This window comes from Eleutherodactylus coqui, chromosome 9 (genome assembly GCF_035609145.1).
Source record: "Eleutherodactylus coqui strain aEleCoq1 chromosome 9, aEleCoq1.hap1, whole genome shotgun sequence".
In the NCBI taxonomy this organism is placed as follows: domain Eukaryota; kingdom Metazoa; phylum Chordata; class Amphibia; order Anura; family Eleutherodactylidae; genus Eleutherodactylus; species Eleutherodactylus coqui.
Window position 1 is genome coordinate 48,323,986 of NC_089845.1, and position 25,558 is coordinate 48,349,543.

Genomic DNA, 25,558 nt, shown 5'->3' on the forward strand with positions numbered 1-25,558 from the left:
TCCCTGCCTTTTTACCTCACTATTGTTCAGAATGGTTTAACACTGGTGTTGCTTAAAAAAAAAATGATGCAGGTGTGGGGAACCCCGCAGGTACAGCCAGTACACACAAATCCTGGGCGCTATCCGAGCCCTGTTGGGGCCATGCAGGAGGAGAGAGACGCTAAATAACTCATGAAGCCAACAAAGTTTGCTGTTCAGTTTACATTAGCTATAGAGGTCTAGTTACAAGACCTCGTGCCTTCCTACCCCTAACCACTCCCTTGTGGTGGTAAGGGGTGGGAGTGGGGGGTAGACCCTCTCTTCTGATGCTGTCATGGGTTCCTGAAAATCAAATTACCAGTAAGTGTAACTATCATTTTTGTTTTTCAAGGACAGAGTACTGCACAAGCCGTTTTTGCTTGCATAAGCAGACAATGCCCTGGAGGAATACGGGCACCAAGGAAACGCAGGTTTGCTAAGGTTAACTGAGCTGATCCTTCCTCCCTATAAGACCCACTGCTACATTTACCAATAGAAAGTAGATTTGTTAATTGTCAGTACGTTGTTGAATGTGGCTATCAAGTCATATGAAGCGCTAACAGTTTCTGGTTTAGTGGCATTCTATATAATTCCTCATCAAGTCTGCAGATAAAATGTCAGTCTTGTCAAATCTCCTATATCATTTCTTTAAACACAAGGTCTATGCTTCATTAGTGTGTTAGAGAATTGTCATTTATCACACCTACATATTTGAAAATATCTTGGCTGAGGGCTGGACAATTAATCAGATTAATTTGATTATTATGTTTTGCTGAGGTACATGCCCACCTGTATCACATCTTGCATCCAAGCTAGAGACGGTATAACGGTACTAGAGCCTCCATGCCCACCTGTATTACAACTTGTATCCAAGCTACGGGCGGTACAACAGGCTACTAGAGCCTCCGTGCCCACCTGTATCACAACTTGTATCCAAGCTAGAGGCAGTACAACAGGGTACTAGAGCCTCCTTGCCCACCTGTATCACAACTTGTAGCCAAGCTAGAGGCGTACAACAGGGTACTAGATCCTCCATGCCCACCTGTATCACATCTTGCATCCAAGCTAGAGACTGTATAACAGAGTACTAGAACCTCCATGCCCACCTGTATTACAACTTGTATCCAAGCTACAGGCGGTACAACAGGCTACTAGAGCCTCCGTGTCCACCTGTATCACAACTTGTATCCAAGCTAGAGGTGTACAACAGGGTACTAGAGCCTCCTTGCCCACCTGTATCACATCTTGTATCCAAGCTAGAGGTGTACAACAGGGTACTAGATCCTCCATGCCCACCTGTATCACATCTTGCATCCAAGCTAGAGGCGGTACAACAGGGTTCTAGAGCCTCCATGCCCACCTGTATCACATCTTGCATCCAAGCTAGAGGCGGTACAACAGGGTACTAGAGCCTCCATGCCTGCCTGCATCACATCTTGTATCCAAGCTAGAGGCGGTACAACAGGGTTCTAGAGCCTCCATGCCCACCTGTATCACATCTTGCATCCAAGCTAGAGGCGGTACAACAGGGTACTAGAGCCTCCATGCCTGCCTGCATCACATCTTGTATCCAAGCTAGAGGCAGTACAACAGGGTACTAGACCCTCCATGCCCACCTGTATCACATCTTGCATCCAAGCTAGAGGCGGTACAACAGGGTTCTAGAGCCTCCATGCCCGCCTGTATCACATCTTGTATCCAAGCTAGAGGTGGTACCACAGGGTACTAGAGCCTCCCTTCAAGGTTTCAGTTTTCTGCAATGATTTATCCTTTTGCTCTGATATTGTAATCACTTCTATCAATGTTACAATCGCACATAGGACGTTTAATTAGATTCTGAGAACTCCTCATAGGTGATCGATTTTGTTTTGTCTATGGAAGATATAAATGATTTTGTGACTTGCATTTACTTTCATTGTCAATGTTTCATATGGAATATTTGTTTACTGGACTTCACTAACTGTCTCAGTAGAATTTCATTATTCAAGGGGTTCTGACATCAAAAAAAAAAAAGAATGTACTCGCCTGGCCTGGCCTGGCCCGATCGCCAGGCATGTCCCCTCCGCCCCTCATCTTCTTCTGTGCCTTTAAAGTAGAGCAGGAGCGGTCAAAAAGACCGCTTCCTGCTCTGGTCCGTCCGTCAGGCACTTCCGAGGTGAACGGACGGACCGCCCACAGCAAGTACGTCACAAGCAGTGCTTGCTGTGGGCGGCCCGTCCGTCCTGCTGAACTCTGGAGTGCTGCGCATGCGCAGTGGAGACGCAGCCTGTCCTGACTCCTGTCAGAGGGCACCTCTCCACTGCGCATGCGCGCGATCCCGGAGCGGCGCGGCTGGTGCAGACAGAAGAGGAGGAACAGCGCCTGCCGGGAGATGACCCCCCCTGATGTCGACAACAACAGAAGAACAGGTAAGTATTATGTTTTTATGCTTTAGCAGCCATTAAACCATGGGTTCCCTGGGTCCATTAGGCAGACCAGGGAACAATGGCTGCTAAAGCATAAAAACATTATTTGTGTCAGAACCCCTTTAAGCCATTTTCCTTTCTAGGGATGAAAACATGAAATGTTTGAGTTCCAGGTCCTCATGTCATCTATATAGTAACTTCTCATTATCCATTATTTCTTCATGAGACACATTTTCTTGATAGTCTTATACCCACCGTCTGTGTCATGATTTGCTCAGTGTAAATACGGAAAAGAGTACATTGTATTTATATTCTAGACTGTAAAGTATATAGAGAAAGACACACTTGGACAAGTCATAACTTGCCAGATACATGTTTACTGTTTTAACCTACCATGGTTGTTCCACCACTTTTCCCTCACAACCACTGTGTCTTTCCTGGTTGTTGCAGACTAGGATTTGTGACTGCTACAACCAATCACTGGCCACAGTAGTGACCACCTACAGCCAGTGATTGGCTGCATCAGTCACATGTCCTGGTAAGCAAAAAAAAAAAACAGCAAGGATCGTGGTTGTGTAGCTATTTTAAGTAAAAAAAAAAAAACGTACACATTTTTAGATTTTCAAGATCAAAATTTACATTGTGACCTTGAAATGAGGAATTTGTACAATTTTATTAAAACACAATTTTTTGTACTCCCTTGGCTTCAAACAAAGAGCAAGATGAAAGTTCTACCATAATTAATTTAAAAAATAATTTTTTTGTGCCGTGGAAAAGAATGACCCTCTGCGCAGTTTCCTCTGTACACAGTGTATAGAACACAACATAATAGCTAGACTCCTCCCACCAGCTCAGAGATGAATGAGAATAACAGATAAAGCTTACAGTAAAAATGTCCAAATCTATTGTTATAAAGGTATGATTCTCCTGGGACATTTATATTGGATGCCACCTATTACTTTAGACTTATTAACAGTTTAGTAATAGTGGGAATCTCGTTATGTTACTAATGATACCCTGTTTGAAATGTTGTATTCTTGATGTCTTTGACCCACCTTATTCATATTTTATGTTTTCCTCCTTCGACAATTCAATAAAACCTATGTGAACCAAAAAAAATAACCTTCATAAAACTTGATGTTAAAGCGAAAGACAAAAATTTTAACTGTTTTGATTAACCCTTTCCAATCCACCGTCTGACGTCTAAAGACATTCTGATTGAAGGCTGTACAGCTCCGATATTGGAAGACGTCCGGCATGGTATTCTTACTGTAGATTACTGGCCGCTCTGTTGTCAGGGGCCTCTCCAGCATGTCCCATACTGTAGTACTAGCTCTAGCCAGCAGATGGCGCTATTGTATAATGTCAGAAAGAGAAAACCCCCTATGAAACCATGAAGCCGAAATTGGATTGCAAAGGGTTAATGAAACTAATAAAATATTTCCGGCATCCTTCTCTTGTAAATGAGGCACTTGGGCTGTTTCAATGGCAGCTTTAATACACATATAGAAGATGGCTACACTACAGTGAGGTTGAACAGACTGACATATTTTCTTCAAAGCCGATCCAAGGACAGGGTTTTTCAATATTGACTTGCATTCTGGAGATATACCACAGGACTGAGTGGTGAGATTTTTTTTCCCTCAATCTCCTGGTGGGCTACACTTTCCCACACTGCCAGACCTGAGAACAGCCACTGTTAAGGAATAAGTAGTGAGGGACAGCGCCTGAGGGGGAATGAGGAAATCTCTGCGCAATGGATTTTGAGCACGTAAATAAAAGGAGGGGAACTTACCTGACACCTGCGGGGAACGCCCTGAAAATGGACTCTACCCGCTGGCACGGGAATCCGTTTGCTGTGGTGTTTAAAGGGGTTGTCCCGCGCCGAAACGGGGTTTGTTTTTTTTTAAACCCCCCCCCCCAGTTCGGCACGAGACAACCCCGATGCAGGGGTTAAAAAAACAAACCGCTCAGCGCTTACCTGAATCCCGGCGGTCCGGCGTCTTCATACTTACCTGCTGAAGATGGCCGCCGGGGTCTGCTCCCTCCGTGGACCGCAGCTCTTCTGTGCGGTCCATTGCCGATTCCAGCCTCCTGATTGGCTGGAATCGGCACGTGACGGGGCGGAGCTACGCAGAGCCGGCATTCTGCACGAGCGGCTCCATTGAAGAGAGCAGAAGACCCGGACTGCGCAAGCGCGGCTAATTTGGCCATCGGAGGGCGAAAATTAGTCGGCTCCATGGGAACGAGGACGCCAGCAACGGAGCAGGTAAGTATAAAACTTTTTATAACTTCTGTATGGCTCATAATTAATGCACAATGTACATTACAAAGTGCATTAATATGGCCATACAGAAGTGTATAGACCCACTTGCTGCCGCGGGACAACCCCTTTAAGTGCCTTACAACCCGAAGGATATCCAATGGTTTGGAGTGAAGCTAGAGCCTTTAAAACCCCAACACCTAAGAGGTGTGGGTGGTATGCAATAGAAATGAAATAAAGGAAAGAATCTCTGCGCTTGTAAGGAATATAGTCGTATATGGAACAGAACCCTCCGGCAGAAGGATGGTACAAAAAATAACATATTTAGTGGAATAAAAAAAGGTATGACCAATGTGAAGAATAGACATTTGGTCTCTCACGTCAGAAGGTACAGACCAGAAGACCTTTGCTTAATAAAGGGGCATGATATAGCCCTGAAATGTGTTGCACCAGCATAGGTGTTCTGGACACTAGTCATACAGATTTTTTTTTTTATATATAAAAAAATAAAATAAAAGGTCTATTCGATCATTCTTCCGCCGGAGTGTTCGGTTTCATATACAACTATGTTCCTTACAAGCACAGAGATTCTTTTTTTTTTTTTTTTCCATTTCTACCGTTAAGGAATAGGCCTTCTTCTGTCTTCCCAATGCACTTTCCAGATTATCCCTCTAGAACCCTCACAATACCCTCTTTTGAGGTCCACACCTTCAGCCTCCCTTATCCATTCTTCCTTCTGGTGGTGGTGGTTTACTGCTCTACAAACCAACTCTGCCAGTTTCCGGATCTCTGTTTACCTGGCTTCTCTGTTCCCCCATTACTATTGATGACCTAGTAATGTCCTGGAAAATCCCTTTAAAGTCCTAGAAAACCTATATCTCTCCATCTGGCTTTCAGTTGCTATCCTTAACCTCCTCCCTAGGCCTTTTATGACTGACTTCCACACACAGACATACAATACTCTTTTTCCAACTGTCTTCAGTTTATGACTTTAACTTTTTTTTTTTTTCTTTCTTCCTGCTCTTACCACAGCCTCCTTTCCATTTACTATCGAGAACTGCTGTCTCAGCAGTTTATAGACTCTCTACAGTCCTCACCGTAGCCAATCTCTCCCCTCTCCTGTCCTAATCTGGCTGCCAAACATTGCAACAAAACCTTCAAAAGTACCCTAAAAAGCAGCTTCCCATGAACCCTGCTGAGGCTGCAGAAGTCTGCGTTGGTTAGTTTCACAAGCCTCAAACATGTTTCCTGCAGTGGTTGCTCTAGGTGTGCGGAACGCCTCTGGAACAAATCACGTCAGCAGATTTCCCTTCATTACAAGTTTTAAGCAAGAACTTCTAACTCTGCCTTCTACCATGAGAAGCAAGCTTATTTCACTACTCTCATCTCACTATCCAATAATCCCCAAATTACTCTGATACTTTTCATTCCCTCCTAAAGTGCAATAATAAATCTCAGTGCTGAAGAGCTGGTAATCTTCAAGATGAAACGGACGTCAGGCAGGAAGTAATCTCTCCATCTCCTACAAATAGCTCTGATCTTCTCTTTCTGCACCGCCTCTTGTTCACTCTCGGCATTTGACCCAATAACAGAAGCAGTAGTCTGTCACTTAATTATCTCAAATAAGGGAGATGGAATAAATCCTCCACAGTGCCACCTATTGAAAGGCAGCATTCCTTCGAGTCAAAGTGGGACTTTTTATACAAGCCTTGTTACAATGACGAGGAATTAAAGGGGTTGTCCCGAGGCAGCAAGTGGGTCTGTACACTTCTGCATGGCCATAATAATGCACTTTGTAATGTACATTGTGCATTAATTATGAGCCATGCAGAAGTTATAAAAAGTTTTATACTTACCTGTTCCGTTGCTGGCGTCCTCGTCTCCATGGTGCCGACTAATTTTCGCCCTCCGATGGCCAAATTAGCCGCGCTTGCGCAGTCCGGGTCTTCTGCAGTCTTCTATGGGGCTCCGTGTAGCTCCGTGTAGCTCCGCCCCGTCACGTGCCGATTCCAGCCAATCAGGAGGCTGGAATCGGCAGTGGACCGCACAGAAGAGCTGCGGTCCACGGAGGAAGAGGCCATCTTCAGCGGTGAGTAGAGAAGTCACCGGAGCGCGGGGATTCAGGTAAGCGCTCCGGTGAGCTTTCTTTACCTCCCTGCATCGGGGTTGTCTCGCGCCGAACGGGGGGGGGGTTGAAAAAAAAAAAAACCCGTTTCGGCGCGGGACAACCCCTTTAAAAGCAAAGCCAGACTCCAAAGAAAAGATAGCATTTCTGACCCCCTTAATTATATCTCTAACTCCTGCGCTGCTTATCTTTTTTTTTTTTTGTACATTATCCAGAAAATGCCTTTAATAAAGTCTCAAATGATCTCTTGGTTTTCTTCTTATCTCTTTGACTTCCAACTTGGTGTATCTTATGTCGGCTCTGCTTCTTCCCTTCTTTTCCTTGCTGTTGGGGCTCCTCAGTTTGTTCCTGGTTACTCTCCACTCTTCTATCTACACAACCCCTAATGGACAAACTCAGATTTGGCTTTCAGTACAATTCTTGTGCAGATAACTCCCAATTATATAACTCTGCATGAACCGTTCTACTTCAATACATCAGTGATTATGTCTGCGGTCTCCAACATCATATCCTTTACCTGAAACTTAGTCTTTGAAAACTGAACTTTTTTTGTGTTTCCACCATCTATTAACCCTTTCCAATCCACTGTCTGACCTCTGAAGACATTATGATTTAAGGCTGTGCAGCTCCGATGTTGAAAGACGTCCATCGGGGTTCTCTTACTGTATAACGCCAGCCTCTCTGCTGTCGGAGCCTATCCAACGTGTCACCTCATGCAGTACTGGCTTTAGCCAACATATAGCGCCGTTGTATAATGGCAGAAAAAGAGTAAGCCCCCTAGGAAAACCAGGATACAAATTGGATTGGAAAGGGTTAACCTACTTGAACCTGATTTTTCAGTTTGTCAGTGTTAGTTCCATATCTCCTACAGTAGACGACACACCTTCATGTATTATCTTAAAGGGGTTGTCCCGCGCTGAAACAGGTTTTTTTTTTTCAACCCCCCCCCCCCCCCCCCCGTTCGCCGCGAGACAACCCCGATGCAGGGGTTAAAAAAGAACACCGGAGAGCGCTTACCTGAATCCCCGCGCTCCGGTGACTTCTTACTTACCTGATGAAGATGGCCGCGGGGATCTTCTCACTCGGTGGACCGCAGGGCTTCTGTGCGGTCCATGGCCGATTCCAGCCTCCTGATTGGCTGGAATCGGCACGAGACGGGGCGGATCTACACGGAGCCGGCATCCAGCACGAGCAGCCCCATTGAAAAAAGAAGAAGACCGGGACTGCGCAAGCGCGGCTAATTTGGCCATTAGACGGCGAAAATTAGTCGGCTCCATGGAAACGAGGACGCTAGCAACGGAACAGGTAAGTGAAAAACTTTTTATAACTTCTGTATGGCTCATAATTAATGCACAATGTATATTACAAAGTGCATTAATATGGCCATACAGAAGTGTATAGACCCACTTGCTGCCGCGGGACAACCCCTTTAATCTCTCGTTTACTCCCTATCACTTACACGCTCCATGCCACCTGCACCTCAAAAACCTCTCCAGAATCTGCCCTTTTCTTACGGTGGAGACAGTAAAATCTTATTGCTGCCCTGATCCATTCTCCTCTTGCAGCTTGCTACTAATCGGTCTTACCCTCAAACTCTCCTCTCTCCAATCCATTCTGAGCGTAGCAGGGCTCTCGCTCCTATTGTTGTTGTAATATATGTAAAGTGCTCCAGAATATGTTGGCGCTAGATAAAAAATGATGAGGTGGCCATGAAAGCGGATCTCTCTGCTGTAGTTTATTCAAGTGTTATGGATTTGTGCAAGCTTCTAAGTAACTATATGCCACAGCTTATCACTCCAATCCCATTTCTTCAACATTCTTCTATTGGGCATGATCCAAAGGTTCAATTGTTCAGACCAATGTGCTTGATATACTCAGCATGTGATAAACGTATAAGACTTTTGTATTTGGGCCAGTTCACACATACTGGAATTTGTGTGGCTGATGCACAGTGGAAAATCCACATCAAATTCCATGCCAAAAAATGCTTTGAAATACGCACCATTGGCGCACATTTGGGAAGTCTCTTTTGGCACAGATCAGCAGAAGAATTCACCCCTGCAAGTGAAAGGGTGAAATCTGCTGCAGATCTGCACCAAGACCATGTTAAATAAAACTAGCATAATTTGCAGATTTGGGCGGAGCTCTGCACCAAAATCCACACCAATGTGTCAATGTACCCGTAGGCGATGAATTCTGCCTCTTAAACCACATAAAAGTATGCGGCTTTTTGCAGCAATTTTTTGTAGCTGATCCCTATATGGAATTTGCGATGTCACTTCTTGATGTTGGAATTTCGATTTAGCCCATTGAGGGGACAAATGACGCATGTGGATCAAGGCCAAAAGGCTGTGGATTTTGATGCTGTTTCTTGAGGTGAATTATGCCATGTGAACAGACCCTAGTGGTAAGGCCTCATGTCCACTGGGTAAATGGAATTGCGGAATCCGCAGCGGATTTTGCCCATAGGGAATCATTGCCATCCGCGGATCCATTAAATTGATTTTTGCACCCACGGATGGCATTTTAAAAGAATTGCGTTTTTCATGCGCGGGAGAAAAAACGCGGCATGCTCCATTTGCTGCGGATCGGCAACATTGCTATCACATTGATAGCAATGTGTGCGGATATCTGCATGCAAAAAAATGCCATTTAATGCAAATCCGCGGCAGATTCTGCACGGATTGTATTTTTTGAGTGGACACGAGGCCTAAGTCCACTTGGAAGATTCGCGGCATTGACCGTACAAGTCACGTGGATGCGGTTTAACAATCTGATGTTGCTCAAAAACTCTGTGCTAGAATTGGCATGGGGTGTGAATGTTAAATCTCTTTTTCTACTAAAAACACTTAAGAAAATTGCTTTTGTGTCCCTGCATTCCAAGTGCTATAATGTGTTTATTTTTCCATTGATTGAGCCCTATGATTGTGTTTTTGTTTTTTTTAGGATGACCTCTACTCTTCTTTGATCCCATTTTTGGGAACCTATACCATTTTGATCACTTTTTATTGCAATTTTTTTTCTATAAGCAAGATTAACAAAATCTGCAACTCTGGCATATTTTAGCATTGACCGTGCAGTATAAATAGTGTTGGTCACTATGATTACATCAGTACCAAAATTATTTATCGTAGTTTTATATTTTGCTACTTTCTCACAGTCACAAAAAATACATCACTTTTTTTTATTTATTTTTTAAATCATCGCATTTAAAGTCCCACACTTTTTTCCCATCTATGGGGCTGTGTGTGTGTTTTTTTTTTGTTTGTTTGCTTTTTTTGGTTTGTTTTTCTTTTGCGGGACGAGATGTACTTTTGAATGGTACTATTCGATGATCTTTTGATCGCTTTCTATTCCATCTTTGTGAGATGAGATATGCAAGAGTACCTACTTTTGTGATGTGTTTTTTTTTGTTTTTTTTTCACAGCATGCACTGTGAAGGTTAAAAAAAAAATATATATATATATACTATTTTACGTGGGTCAATACGAAAACAGTGACCCCATATTTGTGGTGTTTTTTTAACACAAAGGGGAAAGGTGAAGTTTTGACCTTGACCTTTTTTTTTTTTTTAACACAACTTTTTGTGCTACAAGGGGACTCAAAGTTCATAACTGTTAATCTTTGGTATGTTACGCTGCAATAATTCAGTACTGCAGTGTATTATATTGTCTGAGACTGAGCCTCATAGGTGGCAGCCTCAAACCCCATTTTCAAGCTTAGATGTTCTATAGCAACCCACTGGAATCCCCCCTTGATCACATTGCGGGAGTCTGATGAGTGACAGAGGGAGCCCTTTCCCTCTGTCAGAATTTTACATGCCGTGGTCACATTGACCATGCCACTGCCAAGGGGTTAAACTGCCATGTCAGTATTCTGATGCAACGCCATTAGAAGCCGCGTATATTGCAATATGGCCTTTTAATGACTGCTGAAATTTGGAATTTGAGAGGTTTAGGAGCGTCACTCTGAAATAAAGCTTAAATCTTGATGTTCATAATAACCAGTTTGTGTAAAGTAATATACTTTAGACTTTTTTGTTTTCACAGAATTTTAAACTTTAGTAAATACAAAGTCCTAAATTAAGTTAAAAATTGTTAAACATGTAAAAGAAAGTCATTGGGATGTTATAAGGCATTTCCTGGACTACAATTAAGTACTTTCCATTTGCATTATTGTTACGATATTTGGACAAAAGCCTTTTGTCATAATTTTGTCATATTCTATGTATCAAAAGATTATTATATTCTGGGTAGTGATTATTTTAAAAAAATGCGTTTTTAACGGAATCTGGTATTGTTCAGTTAGGAGGATGTCTAGAAGTAGTTTAAATATCACTTCATACAGAGGCTGCTTCTTAATGCAACTCTTCGCTTTCTAGTTGTGTTTCTTGTGCACAGCACCGTTGCTCGCGTTCACCAAGTCTTTGTGGAATCCGTTCTTCAGTTCTATGCTGGTTGTACTTCCATTTGTATCAGATTTTGATGGTCTTGCTTTATAAGTCTAAGAAGAAGAAGAAAATGGATATTGTTAGTGTGTGCTAATTAACATGTATGGAAAAAGGCAAGGGAATGTAGCCATGTCCTGAATGTGTGTATTAAACCTTTTAGACAGCAAAGACATTTCTTCATGTTAAATTGCTCTTTTTCTCTTCCGGTCGTCTTGTTATAAAATATGTACTCCCATTAACTTTTTCCAATCCAGCTCCAATGTCAGAAGATGTCCGACAGGGTATTCTTACCGTCTATTGCCAGCCACTTCGCTGTTGGAGCCTCTCTGGCGCCCACACACTGGCTTTAGCCAGCAGATGGCACTGTTGTATAACAGCAAAAAGAGAAAGCCTTTTAGGAAACCCTGAATCCAAAATTGAATTGGAAAGGGTTAAAGCTTTGAATGGACGGGAATACAACATCCAATGAATCTCAAAGTTCTATTTTGTGGAGTGTTTTTTTTTTCCCGATTTTGAAATTCATAGTTTGCTCCCCAAATATCCCACGTGATTGATCTTTAGATATATATTATCCAGTTTTGCTCATCGTTCCAGTAAAGGACCACACTGAGTTGTCCAGCGATGGAGACTGATAACAATCCTATTTCCATCCCTACAGAATTTGTTTCTTCTAGCAAAGATGGAAAATAAACCCCTCAGTGATTCTAAACAAGAGGCAGTATCATGGGTAAAGTATCATGGGTAAAATCTAGTAGACTGACATAACGATTTCCAACTGGTACCAGATTACTTAATTTCTGTTTAAGTGTTCAGCGTTTATTGAAATACTTTGGTCGGGAGTACCTGACTTTATTTTCAAAAAGTAATCATGATTGGTAACCGGCCGATTCCAACTCCCATTGATTTCAATTACAATACAAATCGGCGTGAGTAACGTATACACGCATGTCGTCTTCTATTAATATGGCTCAGTTGTTAGCACTGCTGCCTTTGAGTGCTGAGGTACTAGGTATTAAATCTTATCAAGGGTAACATCTGCATGGACTTTAAAAAACTCCATCCAGATGTTGCCCTTGGTCAGATTTGAACTTACAACTCCAGCAGTGCAAAGCAGCAACGCTAACATCTGAGTTACCACACCCGTCTGTTCTGTTCCAGTAATGGTTATGGTTCTTGAGGAAAAAAATGTGATGGGTGAAGGCGCAGCTGACCGAAATAAAGTTGATTGTAATACAGGAAGTAAGCTCAGATTCTCGGTTTTATTTTAAACCAGAATAAAGACGTGTTTCGGGGCAACACCTCTTGCTCAGTTATGGCTGAGACTACACCTTGTGTTGGATGTTGGTATGTGCACCAGATGTACCAGGCAGAGCTGCTTATGGTTCTTGTGATGTGGTGATGAAAATTGCTTGGTCCTTAAGACACAAAATAGGCCAATAGCTAAGGAGTTGGGTTGTCAGTCTCACGTGCAGCAGCCAGTGTTGTAAGTACATTAGCAGCAACCAGTTACTAAGTGTTGGGGGAATCGCACACAGGGCTCCCACCTTGGCAATCACAGCTTTACAATGGTAAAGGGTGGTCTTTTTGTAGCCCCAGGTTCTGTTGCATTTGGCTTGGGGTCAGTCGGAGCAGGTGATGCTTCTATGATGTATGGTTGATATGATGGACATAGCTGCAGTGGTGACTGGATGTGTAGTAGGAAATAGAAACCAATCTGCCAGTAGTAACATATGGTTATAATTGTTTTGTGCTGTTTTTTTTTTTTTTTCAGACTAATGACTACACGTTTTGAAGTAGGACATACTTCTTCCTCAGACCTTTAGGGATAAAGGGCCTCTTTGCAGTATAACCTGGATGTAATTAGGTCACTCTGCTCACATGGAAGGTAATAAAAGTACATTACCAATAAAAGTTATAGATGGAAAAACAATTAAATATGCAAATTCATATACAAAATAAAGGATTAGTACAGAAATGAGAGCTAACATACAGAGACTTAGTATAAAGATACATGCTGAAAGGCTGAGTTAGGAAATAAAAAGGATTTGTACTCAGAAGCTAATTGCATAGCAGAGCTAAAACACATACAAATGTGCAAGGGTAAAGGAAGATTCATTTAAACTTAACTAGAGATGAGTGAGCATACTCGATAAGGCAAACTACTCGAGAGAGTAGTGCCTTAGTCAAGTACCTGCCTGCTCATCTCTAAAGATTCGGCTGCCGGCGGGGGAGAGCGGGGAGGAACGGAGGGGAGATCTCTCCCCCCCGCTCCCACCTCTCCCCCGCGCCGGCAGCTGAATCTTTAGAGACGAGCGGGCAGGTACTCTAATAAGGCACTACTGTCTCGAGTAGTTTGCCTTATCGAGTATGCTCGCTCATCTCTAAACTTAACCGTAAAGGGACAAAAGTCACTGGAGGGAGTCAAAAAGCAGCCCTATGTGGAGTTCAGAGATATGTGTGTATTAGCTTGTCAAGATGATCAAACCAGCGAATACAGAGAATAGAGCATGTGCAGAAAAAGCTCGTCGGCCTCAGAGATCCCTGTAATGATCTTATTTGCCCCATTAACTACCAGTTATTTGGGGGGGGGGGGGTGTTTTCTCGTCCGTATCATTGGGGGCCACAGCCTAAACCATGGGGATCAGTCTTTAGCTTAGTGTCTGCTAGGAGGCAGACGTGGCTATACACGGGAATCTGGGGAGTCGGGGCTTTCCCCTGGCTCTATTGGCCTCCCGGGGGAGACGCAGGCAGGGGGTGTCTCCACCACTTCTGCGGCGTCTCACCCAGAGAAGAAAAAGGGGCCCGACCCTGCAATGCGCATTGGCGTCGGTTACCCGCCAGCCATAGGGCTCCCCCTCCCTGGAGTGGTGCACTTTCTGACCAGTGACGCATAGGGGGAAGCACTGCTGGAGACAGGTCGACGTGTGGCCAGGCTGTGGCTCCCCTGACGGACGCAATGTACCTTAGGAGCGGGCATCCTAACAATGAAGCAAGTACGATGGCAGCAGGGGCTCTCCCAGCAACAGGTGTATGGGCACTTCATACCAGCAGGACGCCGGGGCGCTGGCTGGGCAGGTCACTTCCGTCCGCGGCGCTCCGGGGGGTGGGGCGCCGACGCTGGGCCGGAAGAAAAAAAAATTAATTTTTTTTTAAACGTCACTTCCGGGTCGCGGGCAGACTTCCAAAGCAAGTCACGCCCCCTCCGGCCGCGGCAAACTTGGAAGAAGCAGCCAGGCAGAAGAATGGCCACTCCCAGCAGCAGGACAGTCCCTTTGAGTAGTGACTTGAGCCCAGCACTGTGCGCAGTTCTCAGCATGCAGCATCCAGCGCTGACACGCCCTGCAGACTTATTGCCACAGAGTGAGCACCCGGACAGCAGCAGCACCTTCTGTAACGGGCACCAGCAGCTGTACCAGCACCCGCAGCAGTACCTGCCACACACCTGCCAGGTCACCAGCGCTACTATTTCCGTATGGTGGACCCACGTCGACACCTGACGGCCTTCAAGCTTCAGGACCAGAGGCTCCAGCTGGATCAGGGGAACCACTTAAACAGCTGCTAGACCAGGTAAGCCTGCCAAGGCAGCACTTAGCGGTGTCTCCCCTCCCCCTCCCCTCTCCCCCCTGCAGGTACTCCTGTGCAGTACGTAGCATTCCCTCTCACCTGAGGTTTTCTGTTGCCATGTCTGACCCTACATCAGTGAGTTCCAGCCGGCCAAGGGGAGGGTGAAGCATTACGCTTGCACATCTTGCAGCGTTAAGTTTGCCTGCGGTCAAACCGACCCCCGCTATGCTAAGTGCCCCCCGCCGCCCCTGTGGAGCCAAGGGCCGAATCCCAATGGGCTAGGTCCTTGGTCGCTGCCGTTCCCGGCCTGGCCACATCTTCTGCGGCAATTTTACCAGCTCGGAAGTTGCCTCTTCGGAATATGCGCGCGGGAGGGCACGCAAAAGGAGGTCCCGCAGTAGCGGGTCACCTCCCGTAAGTCTCGCCGTGCTAGAGTGTCGCCTAGACCCTCCAAGTCCAGGCGGTCCAGGGACTCTCATGGCTCCCATGGGTCCAGGGAGTTCGTCCGGACTTATCACAGATCAAGGCATTCTTCGTGGTCCCGTAACTTTACAAGACTGGCCGTGCCCGCCATGACTCCTCCCGGGCATCATGCTCCCGGGCTTCGCAGGATACGCCCAAACAGCGGGCGAGCAGCAGTGAATCGGAAGACGACGAACGCTCTGCGGGCTCGTCTGCTTCTGATCTGGACGACGAACAGGTTTCGCGATTGGCGAGCCTAATGGACAGTCTAGTAATAGCTGTAAGAGAAACCCTCCAAGTGACGGAGGAACCAGCAGAGGCAATTCCATCCACGGTGTCGTTTAGACGTAAGAGGAGACCGCGACAGGTCGTTCCAGACCATCAGGACTTTGCGGACGTCCTTGATAAAGAATGGCAGAATCCTGACAAAAAATTTAGGCAACCCGGGAAAACTTGGGAAGTTACATACCCATTCCCAGGGAATCTGAAAAAGGGTTGGGCGGTACCCCCGGGGTCGATCCGCCGGTGGCACAGGGAAATAGGCTCTTTGGGCCCGAGTTAGATGACTTAATAAAGGACGCTACAGGCGGCAAAAGCACGGCATTGCCACAAATACCAACAAGAAAGGAAAAAGGGTTCCATTGAAGAGGAAACCGTTTTTTAGGTCATTTCGGCGTTTTTCATCTTGTCCTGGGACAGGGCAGTGGTCCCAATCTAGGAGGGCCCCGACAGACGCAGGGAAAGGTCCAACCTTCAAGACAAGACAACCATGGCGATCCCGACCAGGAACATCTAAGGCGGCAGGATCAAAGAACGCGCCATGAGTCTCTGCCCCCACCCAGTGTCACCAGGATGGGGGGCAGACTCTCCCAATTTAGGGAGACATGGTGCAGTCGCGTGAGTGACAAGTGGGTGCAGGAGATCGTGGCCTCCGGGTACGCGATCGAATTCGCGACTCTACCGCAGGATTCATTTTGCAGGTCCAGACTACCTGCCACCCCAGGAGGAGTAGCCAATCTACAATTGGCAGTGGAAAATCTTCTGGCACAAGGGGTTGTAAAACCAGTGCCAGGGACGTAAGAGAAGCAAGGGTTCTACTCAAATCTTTCTCTAGTGCCCAAAAAAGATGGCAGGGTCAGGCCAGTACTGGATTTAGGGGGACTAAATCAATTCATCAAAACAAAGCATTTCCGGATGGAGTCTATCAAATCCGTGATAGCCTCCATGCAGTCGGGGGGATTTTTGACCTCAATAGACATCAAGGACACATACCGCCATACTCCGATTCGGGAAGCACACCAAAAATTTCTTCGTTTCGAGACGCAGGGAAGGCATTTTCAATTCACGGCTCTACCATTCGGCCTTTCAACTTCCCCAAGGGTATTTACGAGAATACTACCAGCAGTGATGGCACTACTCCATGCAAGGGTATAGCGGCTATTCCATACCTGGACGATGTGCTAGTAAAAGCACCGTCACGGGACGGCAACAGCGGGAGTTTACGCGTCACGAGGAAAACTTTCGAAGAATTTGGCTGGATAATAAACCGCGACAAATCATGCCTAATACCAGCACAACGTCTGGAGTTCTTAGGCATGATATTTGACACCAGCCAGCACCGCATTCTACTACCTCAAACAAAAGTAGACAAACTTCTACACGGTGTTCGGTCTCTAATGCAGAAGAGAACGTTCACCATCAGACACTGTATGAGTATTCTGGGCCAGATGGTAGCAGCCTTCGAGGCGGTCCCCTTTGCCCAGTTCTGCTCAAGGATGCTTCAACATCTGATATTGTCCCACTGGAACAGGTCCACATTGACCCTGGAGCAACGAATCCGGATAACCCCTCAAGTCCAGGATGCGTTGAAGGGGTGTTTGAAATCTGTGTGGCTTCAGGTAGGATGGGCTTTGGGCCCAGAACGATGGATAATATTGACGACAGACGCCAGACGCTCAGGTTGGGGCGGAACACTGGAGGGCCAGTCTGTTCAGGGACTTTGGCCTCAGAGAGAAATAATGTTACACTTCAACATCCTAGTCAGGCCATTTACCTGACTCTTCGGCACTTCGGTTCCAGTCTCAAGAAGAAGGATGTGCGCATCCAGACGGACAACACCACAGCTGTGGCCTATGTCAACCATCACGGGCACACACGGGACACGTTGGTAATGAGCGAGGTAACTCGCATACTGACGTGGGCGGAGAGTCATCTGGACTCAATATCAGCAGTCTACATTCCCGGAGTAGACAACTGGGTGGCAGATTACCTAAGTCGGGAAACGGTGGATCCCGGCGAATGGGGGATACACCCAGAGGTATTCCGGACAATATGTCAGAAAGGGGGCACGCCAGTCGTGGATCTCATGGCGTCCAGACTGAATTACAAAGTTCTTCCATTTGTGGCCCGAGCACGGGATCCGTAAGCGGTGGCAACAGACGCACTGACCATCCCGTGGGGGGGATACAAACTCCTGTACGTATTTCCACCAATCTCTCTCATACCAGGAATCTTAGGGAAAATCAAACAGGAAGGGCGACCAGCGATATTAATAGCGCCAGATTGGCCAAGAGGAAGCTGGTACACGAGCATCATAGAAATGTTGACCGACGCACAATGGCACCTACCGGATCGAAGAAATTTTGCTATCCCAAGGGCCTTTACTACACCCGGATTGCAGGTCGCTACATTTTGACAGCCTGGCCGTTGAGACCGAGGTATTAAGAAGAAAAGGTGACTCGGAGAAGGTGATTTAAACAATGATATGGGCCAGGAAACCGGCCTCGTCGGCTATTTATTACAGAGTCTGGAAGCATTTCTTCACCTGGTGCGAGGAGCGGCGAGTGCAGCCGATGCAATGTTCGGTGGCCAGAATACTGGCATTCCTACAATCGGGTCTCGAAATAGGATTAAGGGTAGGCTCTCTAAGGGGGCAGGTACCAGCACTGACGGTGCTGTTTCAGAGACCAATCGTAAGCAGAATGGCTGTGCGAACATTCCTGCAGGGAGTCGCCCATACGACACCCCCTTTGAAACCACCAGTTCAAGCGTGGGATCTTAATATCGTATCGGAGGCTATGACAGACCAACCGTTTGAACCGCTGAAAGAGATTCCTATGCGGCTACTGACCTGGAAGGTAGTATGCCTGGTCGCTACTACCTCTATTCGTAGGGTCTCGGAACTGGCGGCCTTGTCTATACAGACCCCTTATAGGACTTTCCACCAAGTGGTACTGAGACCAGCACCAGAATTTTTACCGAAAGTAGTTTCGGATTTCCACATCAATGAAGATATTGTCCTGCCTTCCTTCTGTCCAACGCCAGTACACACGAAGGTCACCATATCTAAGTGGATAAGGTCCTTGATAAAAGAGGCGTATCGTACCTCAGGACGCGCGCCACCATTTCGGGTTACGGCCCACTCCGCACGGGCAGTAGGGGCCTCCTGGGCGGTCCGTCACGCAACTTCAGCGCGTCAGGTAGGTAAGGCTGCCACCTGGATCTTCTTACACACGCTGTCAAAATTCTATAAGGTCCACATATCGGTGGACGCCGCTCTCGGCCGGAAAATTTTGCAGGCGGCGGTCCATTGACCTCACGGTCAAACCTGTAAATAGCCCACCCAATGTATATTTTGTTTCGGGACTGCTTGTGGACGTCCCATGGTTTAGGCTGTGGCCCCCAATGATACGGACGAGAAACAGATATTTTTGGTATAACTTACCGTAAAATCTCTTTCTCATCACGTTCATTGGGGGCCACAGCACCCACCCCTTGTTTATTAAGGCGGTTCCTGGAACTTTCTGTTCGGTCATTGTTTGGCAGAAAATTAGGCCAAAACATTGTAATTTGGTATGTATAAAATATAATATGCATAATCGTACTCCCACTGGCGTTCCTACTGCTTGCAGACAGACTGATTAGCTGAAAGCCTGCAGGGGGGATATAGCCAGGGGGGAGAAGCTAACACTTTTTTGCTTAGTGTCGCCTCCTAGGGCAGTAGCTATATCCCCATGGTTTAGGCTGTGGCCCCCAATGAACGTGACGAGAAAGAGATTTTACGGTAAGTTATACCAAAAATATCTGTTTTTCGTCCTCTCCTCTTTCAGGAACCATAGCTTTATTTTTCTGTCAACATAGCTGTATGAGGGCTTGTTTTTAGCTGTATTTTCGGGAAGGGTAACATTTCACCTTAAGGAGAGCACCTAGAAGGTGACTGAGGAGAAATAGGAGAAATGATACCCGTCCCAATCCACGTCTATAGCCCTCTCACTAGCCAAGCCAGAAACCTGCTGCACACTATTGACGTACAAAAACCCCCAAACAGCTGTCTGTGTATAGCTTCTGGCTTGGTATGCAATTCCCAGTCATTGTTATAAGGCTTGTATAAAGAGTCCAACATTGACTTGAAGGAATGCGGTCTTCCACTAGGTGGCACTGCAGCAGTATTATTCCAGCTTTCTTATTAGCCATATTTTATAATGGTACCATATAATGTATGGGAAAACTTTTAAAATCTGAGTGGGGGGGGGGGGGTGGAATGCAAGTGTGCCATTTTTCAGAGGGTGGCGGGTTGGCATTTTATGGTATGGTAAAAAAAAAAAAAAGACAGCTAATGTTGTTCTACAGGTCAGTAATATTTTGACAGTACAGTGAAGCCTCATCTATCGGAGGGGTTACGTTCCAGAGACCCCCACGATACGTGAAAATCTGCAAAGTAGCAACGTTATATTTACACAAATGAATCTGTCGGGTGAACTGCCAAACAATCGCAAAAGTGAACAAACAGACCGATGCTGCGATCAGTGAGCCAATCAGCGCCTGATACAGAACACATTCCATCAGCCAATAGTGTGCTGTGTACAATCTCGCGTTGGCAAGCGCTAGTGGCGTACTGTATATCCTGTATGTACTGCAAAATTCCACGACGTAGTGAAAAACTGTGAAAACAGAATTATATATGGTCTATCAAAAATCCGGATGCACTGAAGCCGCAATCCTTGAGCCACGATATAGCGAGGGATCACTGTACTATTTTGACAATACTAACTCGACAGAACTTTTTTTTACATTTTTCATTGACGGGCTGAGCTGTAGTTTTTACTGCTGCCATTTCTAAGTACATGTGTTTTTGTTTTTTTTTACTTGATCACCTAGTCCCGTGATGGCGAACCTATGACACGCGTGTCAGCACTGACACGCGTAGCCATAGTCGCTGACACGCGGCCGGTCAATGCTGGGGGCCGCTGTGGGTGGCGCTGTCGCCGTTGGGGGGTCGCTGTGGGGGGCAGTCACCGCTGGGGGGCCGCTGGGGGGCCGCTGTGGGAGGCAGTTACCGCTGGGGGGCCGCTGTGGGGGGCAGTTACCGCTGGGGAGGCAGTTACCGCTGGGGGGCCGCTGTGGGGGGCAGTTACCGCTGGGGGGCCAGTTACCGCTGGGGGGCCGCTGTGGGGGCAGTCACTGCTGGGTGGCACTGTCGCTGCTGAGGGGCCGCTGTGGGGGGGGCAGTCACCTGTAGGGGGCATTCACCACTGAGGGGCCGCTGTGGGGGGCAAGTAATGCTGGGGGCCTCTGTGGGGGGCAAGTAATGCTGGGGGGTCGCTGCGGGGGACCCCTGTGGGGTGCGTTGTCGCTGCTGTGGGCCACTGTCGCCGCTGGGGGCTTGTCATTACTGACATAAGTGAGGAGGAGGCTGGGACATGCGAGGGCCTGTGCTATGGGTGTTTTGGGTTTATTAAATATAGTTATACATATTTGTTATTTAAACTATAAATATCACAAATTTATGTATTTTTTTTCTCAAAGTGACACACCACCCGAGTCATGCTCGGTTTTTTGGCGAATTTTGACACACCGAGCTCAAAAGGTTGCCCATCACTGACTTAGTCCCTAGTCTCCCAATAAATGGTGATTAAAAGTTGGTTGGCATTATGTATTTTTTGCTGAATTTACTGTGTGGGATGAATAAACTGAGTGTTCGGGGCTTTTTCGAATGTGACAATACTAACTGATCTTATATTTTTGTTTTGTGCAGAAAATATTTTTTTTTGTATTTTAAAATTTATTTGACTTTATTTAACTTTTTTAAACTTTTTTAAAAGTCTTTGGGGACTTGAACTTGCAATTTTTTGATTTGATCGCTTTTTAAATACTGCCATATTTCAGTGGTACAGTATATTGTATTTTTAATCGCCCATCAAGCCCTGGCACAGGCAGGACATATTGGGGTTAAATACGTAGTAGCCTTGGAAGTCTTTACCATCACTGGGGGCTGATGGTGAGTTGGAGAATCTCACCTCCAGTTGGCGGCTTACATGCCACGGGCTGGATTGACAGCCTGTCTACACTGTCAAACAGCGGGTTTGTGGCAGGTGTCAGCTGTTTCAAACATGTGGCACCCACTGGGTTTGCAGCGCGCTCCGCTCCCAAGCCAGCTTCATACTCCACTCGCGCCAGCTGTGATGTACGTCACTTCAGAGGACGCACAGCTTAATGTGACACTCATTCGCTACATCTCCTTTTTCTTTAACCTTGAAGAAGTACTGTATGTGTTTTAGCTCATTATGCACTTAGCCTCCATGTCCAAACCCTTTCTATTTCCTAAATCAGCCTTCTGGCATATACCTGTATTTTTATACTGTGTATATGTATCATTTCTGTACTTGCAAAAATGTATCTATGGATTCTGTTTTTTATGCATAACTTTTGTTGGAAATATTGTATTTTTTTTTTCTACCTGCCATGTGACCTGAGCGACCACTTAATTGCTTCCAGGTCATATTCTTCTACTTACTGTATCTCAATGGACCTGAGGAAGAAATATTTGTCCTATTTTTGAAACGCACATCCGTAGTGTAGTGCTGACAGCACTTCTGTAAATGGTGGATTTGTTTTGTTAATTCCTACGTCACTGCTCGTGCATATACCCAGAAGGGGCATGAACAGGACGGTGTGCTGCGCCAACTTCCTGTGTATCAAGTATAAGGATGAGGATTCTCCTTATGTTGAGAACAATACACAGCCACAACAGTAACCCATGGGACGTAGCAGAAAAGAAACCCCTAAGCCGGACCCCATCCTGGACTGTACAGTAATAGATATATGGATGTGGTTTACCTGTCAGATCAAGGGCTGAGGCCGTATTTCGTCATACTGAAATTCAGGGTGTGGAAAAAGAGAAACTAGCTGTGCTTATCATCCAGATGTCAGTTTCCTATTCCCAATCATTGTTTGACAGACTTGTCTTACATTGACTTGAAGAAATGCTGCCATCCAATAGGTGGCGCTGTAGAGGGATTGTTCCATCTTCCTTATTTGCATATTGTATAGATGGCACTGTATAATGCATATGTCCTACATCAATGTGCAGAAGGGGGCATTTTTGGAGTTCCAGCAGGTGATTATAAAGTCTTAAATATTTCAGAGCGCCGATACTCCTGGAAGTAAGTCCACAAGCATTGTACCACGGTAACATTCCCAGTTAATTCCCCCACCCTCATACGAAGGGAAGAACCCCAGCAAAAAGTGTCTTACAAATGGGGAAGAAGAAAGGACACTATTTATCGCAGTGAATTCTGCTCCACAAAGCCTGGTCTATAGAGAAGATTGCTTCAAAATACACATGTCCCCCAAATTGTATTATTGAGTGATATCCCTTGAATTATGCTGCACAGTTTACAGGGTAGGCGACAGGTAGGCCACAAACTCTGCCTTAATGCTTTACACTTAAAAGCTATCGCTAATGTTGTCACTTCTGTTGTCATTCTTGCTCTCAGTTTCAGAACTTCTTTCAAGTGCCAACCTCTGGGGCACTCTATACACATTAGCCCCTCTCTCCTGTCCTCACCTATGCACAGCTCGCATGCACTCTTTACCTTCTTGCTTAGCCTCAAACCCCCTAGTGCCACTAACAAAAATACCAGTCTTCCTCATAAATCTCCTAATCATCTGCTAACCCTAACTATTCTGCTGTTACTAGCTGCTGGGGATATCTCTCCCAATCCTGGCCCACCCTCCACTGCTCCTAGCTATTACCCCCTACCGGGCTCACTAATAAAATCCCCAAGCCCAACTGCTAGCCCATGCATACCCTCCCCTGACTCCTTTAAATGTGCCCTCTGGAACTGCCAGTCAGCATGTAATAAACTCCCCACCATCCACGACTATTTTACTGCTAAATCTTTAAATCTGCTCGCTCTCACAGAAACGTGGTTACAGCAGTCTGACACAGCCTCCCCTGCTGCACTGTCCTACAATGGCCTGCAGTTCTCCCATACGCCGAGACCAGATGACAGGCGTGGCGGAGGAGTAGGTGCTCTTCTCTCCCCGAAATGCACCTACCAGGTCATCCCCCCTGTACCCTCACTCACTTTTCTATCATTTGAAGTACATATGCTACAGCTTTTCCGCCCGCTGTCCATGCGAGTAGCAGTTATCTATCGTCCCCCAGGTGCTGCTCGCCTGTTTTTGGACCACTTTGCTGCCTGGCTCTCCCACTTCCTATCCTGTGAAATTCCAACCCTCATCTTAGGTGATTTTAACATCCCCACTAATGACCCCAACTCCCCATCTGCCTCTCAGCTTCTTTCACTCACCTCCTCCCTTGGTCTCTCTCAACTCACAGCCTCTCCCACTCACAGGGATGGCAATACTCTGGATCTGGTCTTCCTCCGGCTCTGCTCTGCTGCCAACTTCACTAACTCCCCTCTCCCGCTCTCGGATCATAACCTCCTCTCTTTCTCTGTCATGCTCCCTAACATCTCTCCAGACCCTCCTACCTACAGTACCTACAGGAACCTTAAGGCCATTCACACCCAGAACTTTGCTGAATCCCTACAGTCCTCTCTGTCCCCCATCTCTCTCCTCACCTGCCCCAACCTGGCTGCCGCTCACTACAACACCGCTCTCAAACATGCCCTGGATGGAGCAGCGCCCCCCAGGACCCGAGCCATCCGATGTAGACTACAGCAACCCTGGCTCACGCCTCAAACGCGCTTCGTCCGGCGGTGCTCTAGAAGTGCTGAACGGCTGTGGAGGAAATCGCAAACGACTTCCTCCACTACAAATTCATGCTCAGAACCTACAACCTTGCCCTCCACCATGCCAAACAAGTCTATTTCACCTCTCTAGTCTCCTCACTATCCCACAACCCTAAACGGCTCTTTGATACTTTTCACTCCCTTCTCAGCCCTAAACCACAGCCCCCGGTGACGGATCTCAGTGCCGAAGAGCTGGCTGCTTACTTCAAAAAGAAAATTGATGACATCCGTCAGGCAATAACTTCCCAACCCCAGACTAGCCCTGACCCTAGTCTTGTCAGCACTGTATCTAGCTCCTGCTCACTGTCTGTACTCAGACCAGCGACAGAGGAAGAAGTCTCCAAATTGCTCTTCTCTGCTCACCCCACCACCTGCGCTAGCGACCCCCTCCCCTCACATCTCCTCCGTTCCTTCTCCCCAGTGGTCATCTCCCATCTCACCACTATATTCAACCTCTCTCTGACCTCCGGCATCTTTCCTTTTTTTTTTTTTCAAACACACCATCATATCCCCACTGCTAAAGAAGCCGACTCTGGACGCGACTGATGCTGCCAACTACCGGCCCATCTCAAACCTCCCCTTCATCTCCAAACTACTAGAACGGCTGGTTTACTCCCGCCTTGTAAGCTACCTATCAGAGCACTCTCTCCTAGACCCCCTACAGTCTGGCTTTCGACTTCAACTCTCGACAGAAACTGCCCTTACAAGGGTATCCAATGACCTACTGACAGCCAAATCGAGGGGCGATTACTCCCTACTGATCCTCCTCGACCTCTCTGCAGCATTTGACACTGTTGACCACAAATTCCTCCTCAGTATGCTACGCTCCATTGGCCTAAAGGATACTGCCCTCTCCTGGTTCTCTTCCTACCTATCTGACCACTCTTTGTGTCTCCTTTGCTGGCTCTACCTCCCCTCCTCTTCCCCTTGCTGTTGGGGTCCCCCAGGGCTCTGTCGTCGGCCCCCTTCTTTTCTCTATCTACACAGCCCCTATTGGACAAACCATCAGGAGATTTGGCCTCCAATACCACCTGTATGCTGATGACACCCAGCTATACACCTCTGCCCGTGACATCTCTGCACCTTTACTCCAAAACATCACTAACTGTCTGTCCGCTGTCTCTAACACCATGTCCTTTCTCTACCTAAAACTAAACCTCTCTAAAACTGACTTACTGGTATTTCCACCCTCCACTAACCGACCTCATCCTGACATCCCCATCTCAGTGTGTG

At 46.5% G+C, this 25,558-nt stretch overlaps 1 protein-coding gene across 1 annotated transcript in view; it reads right to left on the reverse strand.

Moving 5' to 3' along the window:
• Window positions 1-10,856: 10,856 nt before the first annotated feature.
• Window positions 10,857-25,558, reverse strand: part of ELOVL2 (ELOVL fatty acid elongase 2) — a 106,946-nt gene continuing 92,244 nt past the window's right edge. The window contains exon 8 of the mRNA XM_066578942.1: window positions 10,857-11,314. Coding sequence (XP_066435039.1) covers window positions 11,189-11,314 — 126 coding nt within the window. The 3' untranslated portion in view covers window positions 10,857-11,188. The remainder of the gene's footprint in view (window positions 11,315-25,558) is intronic.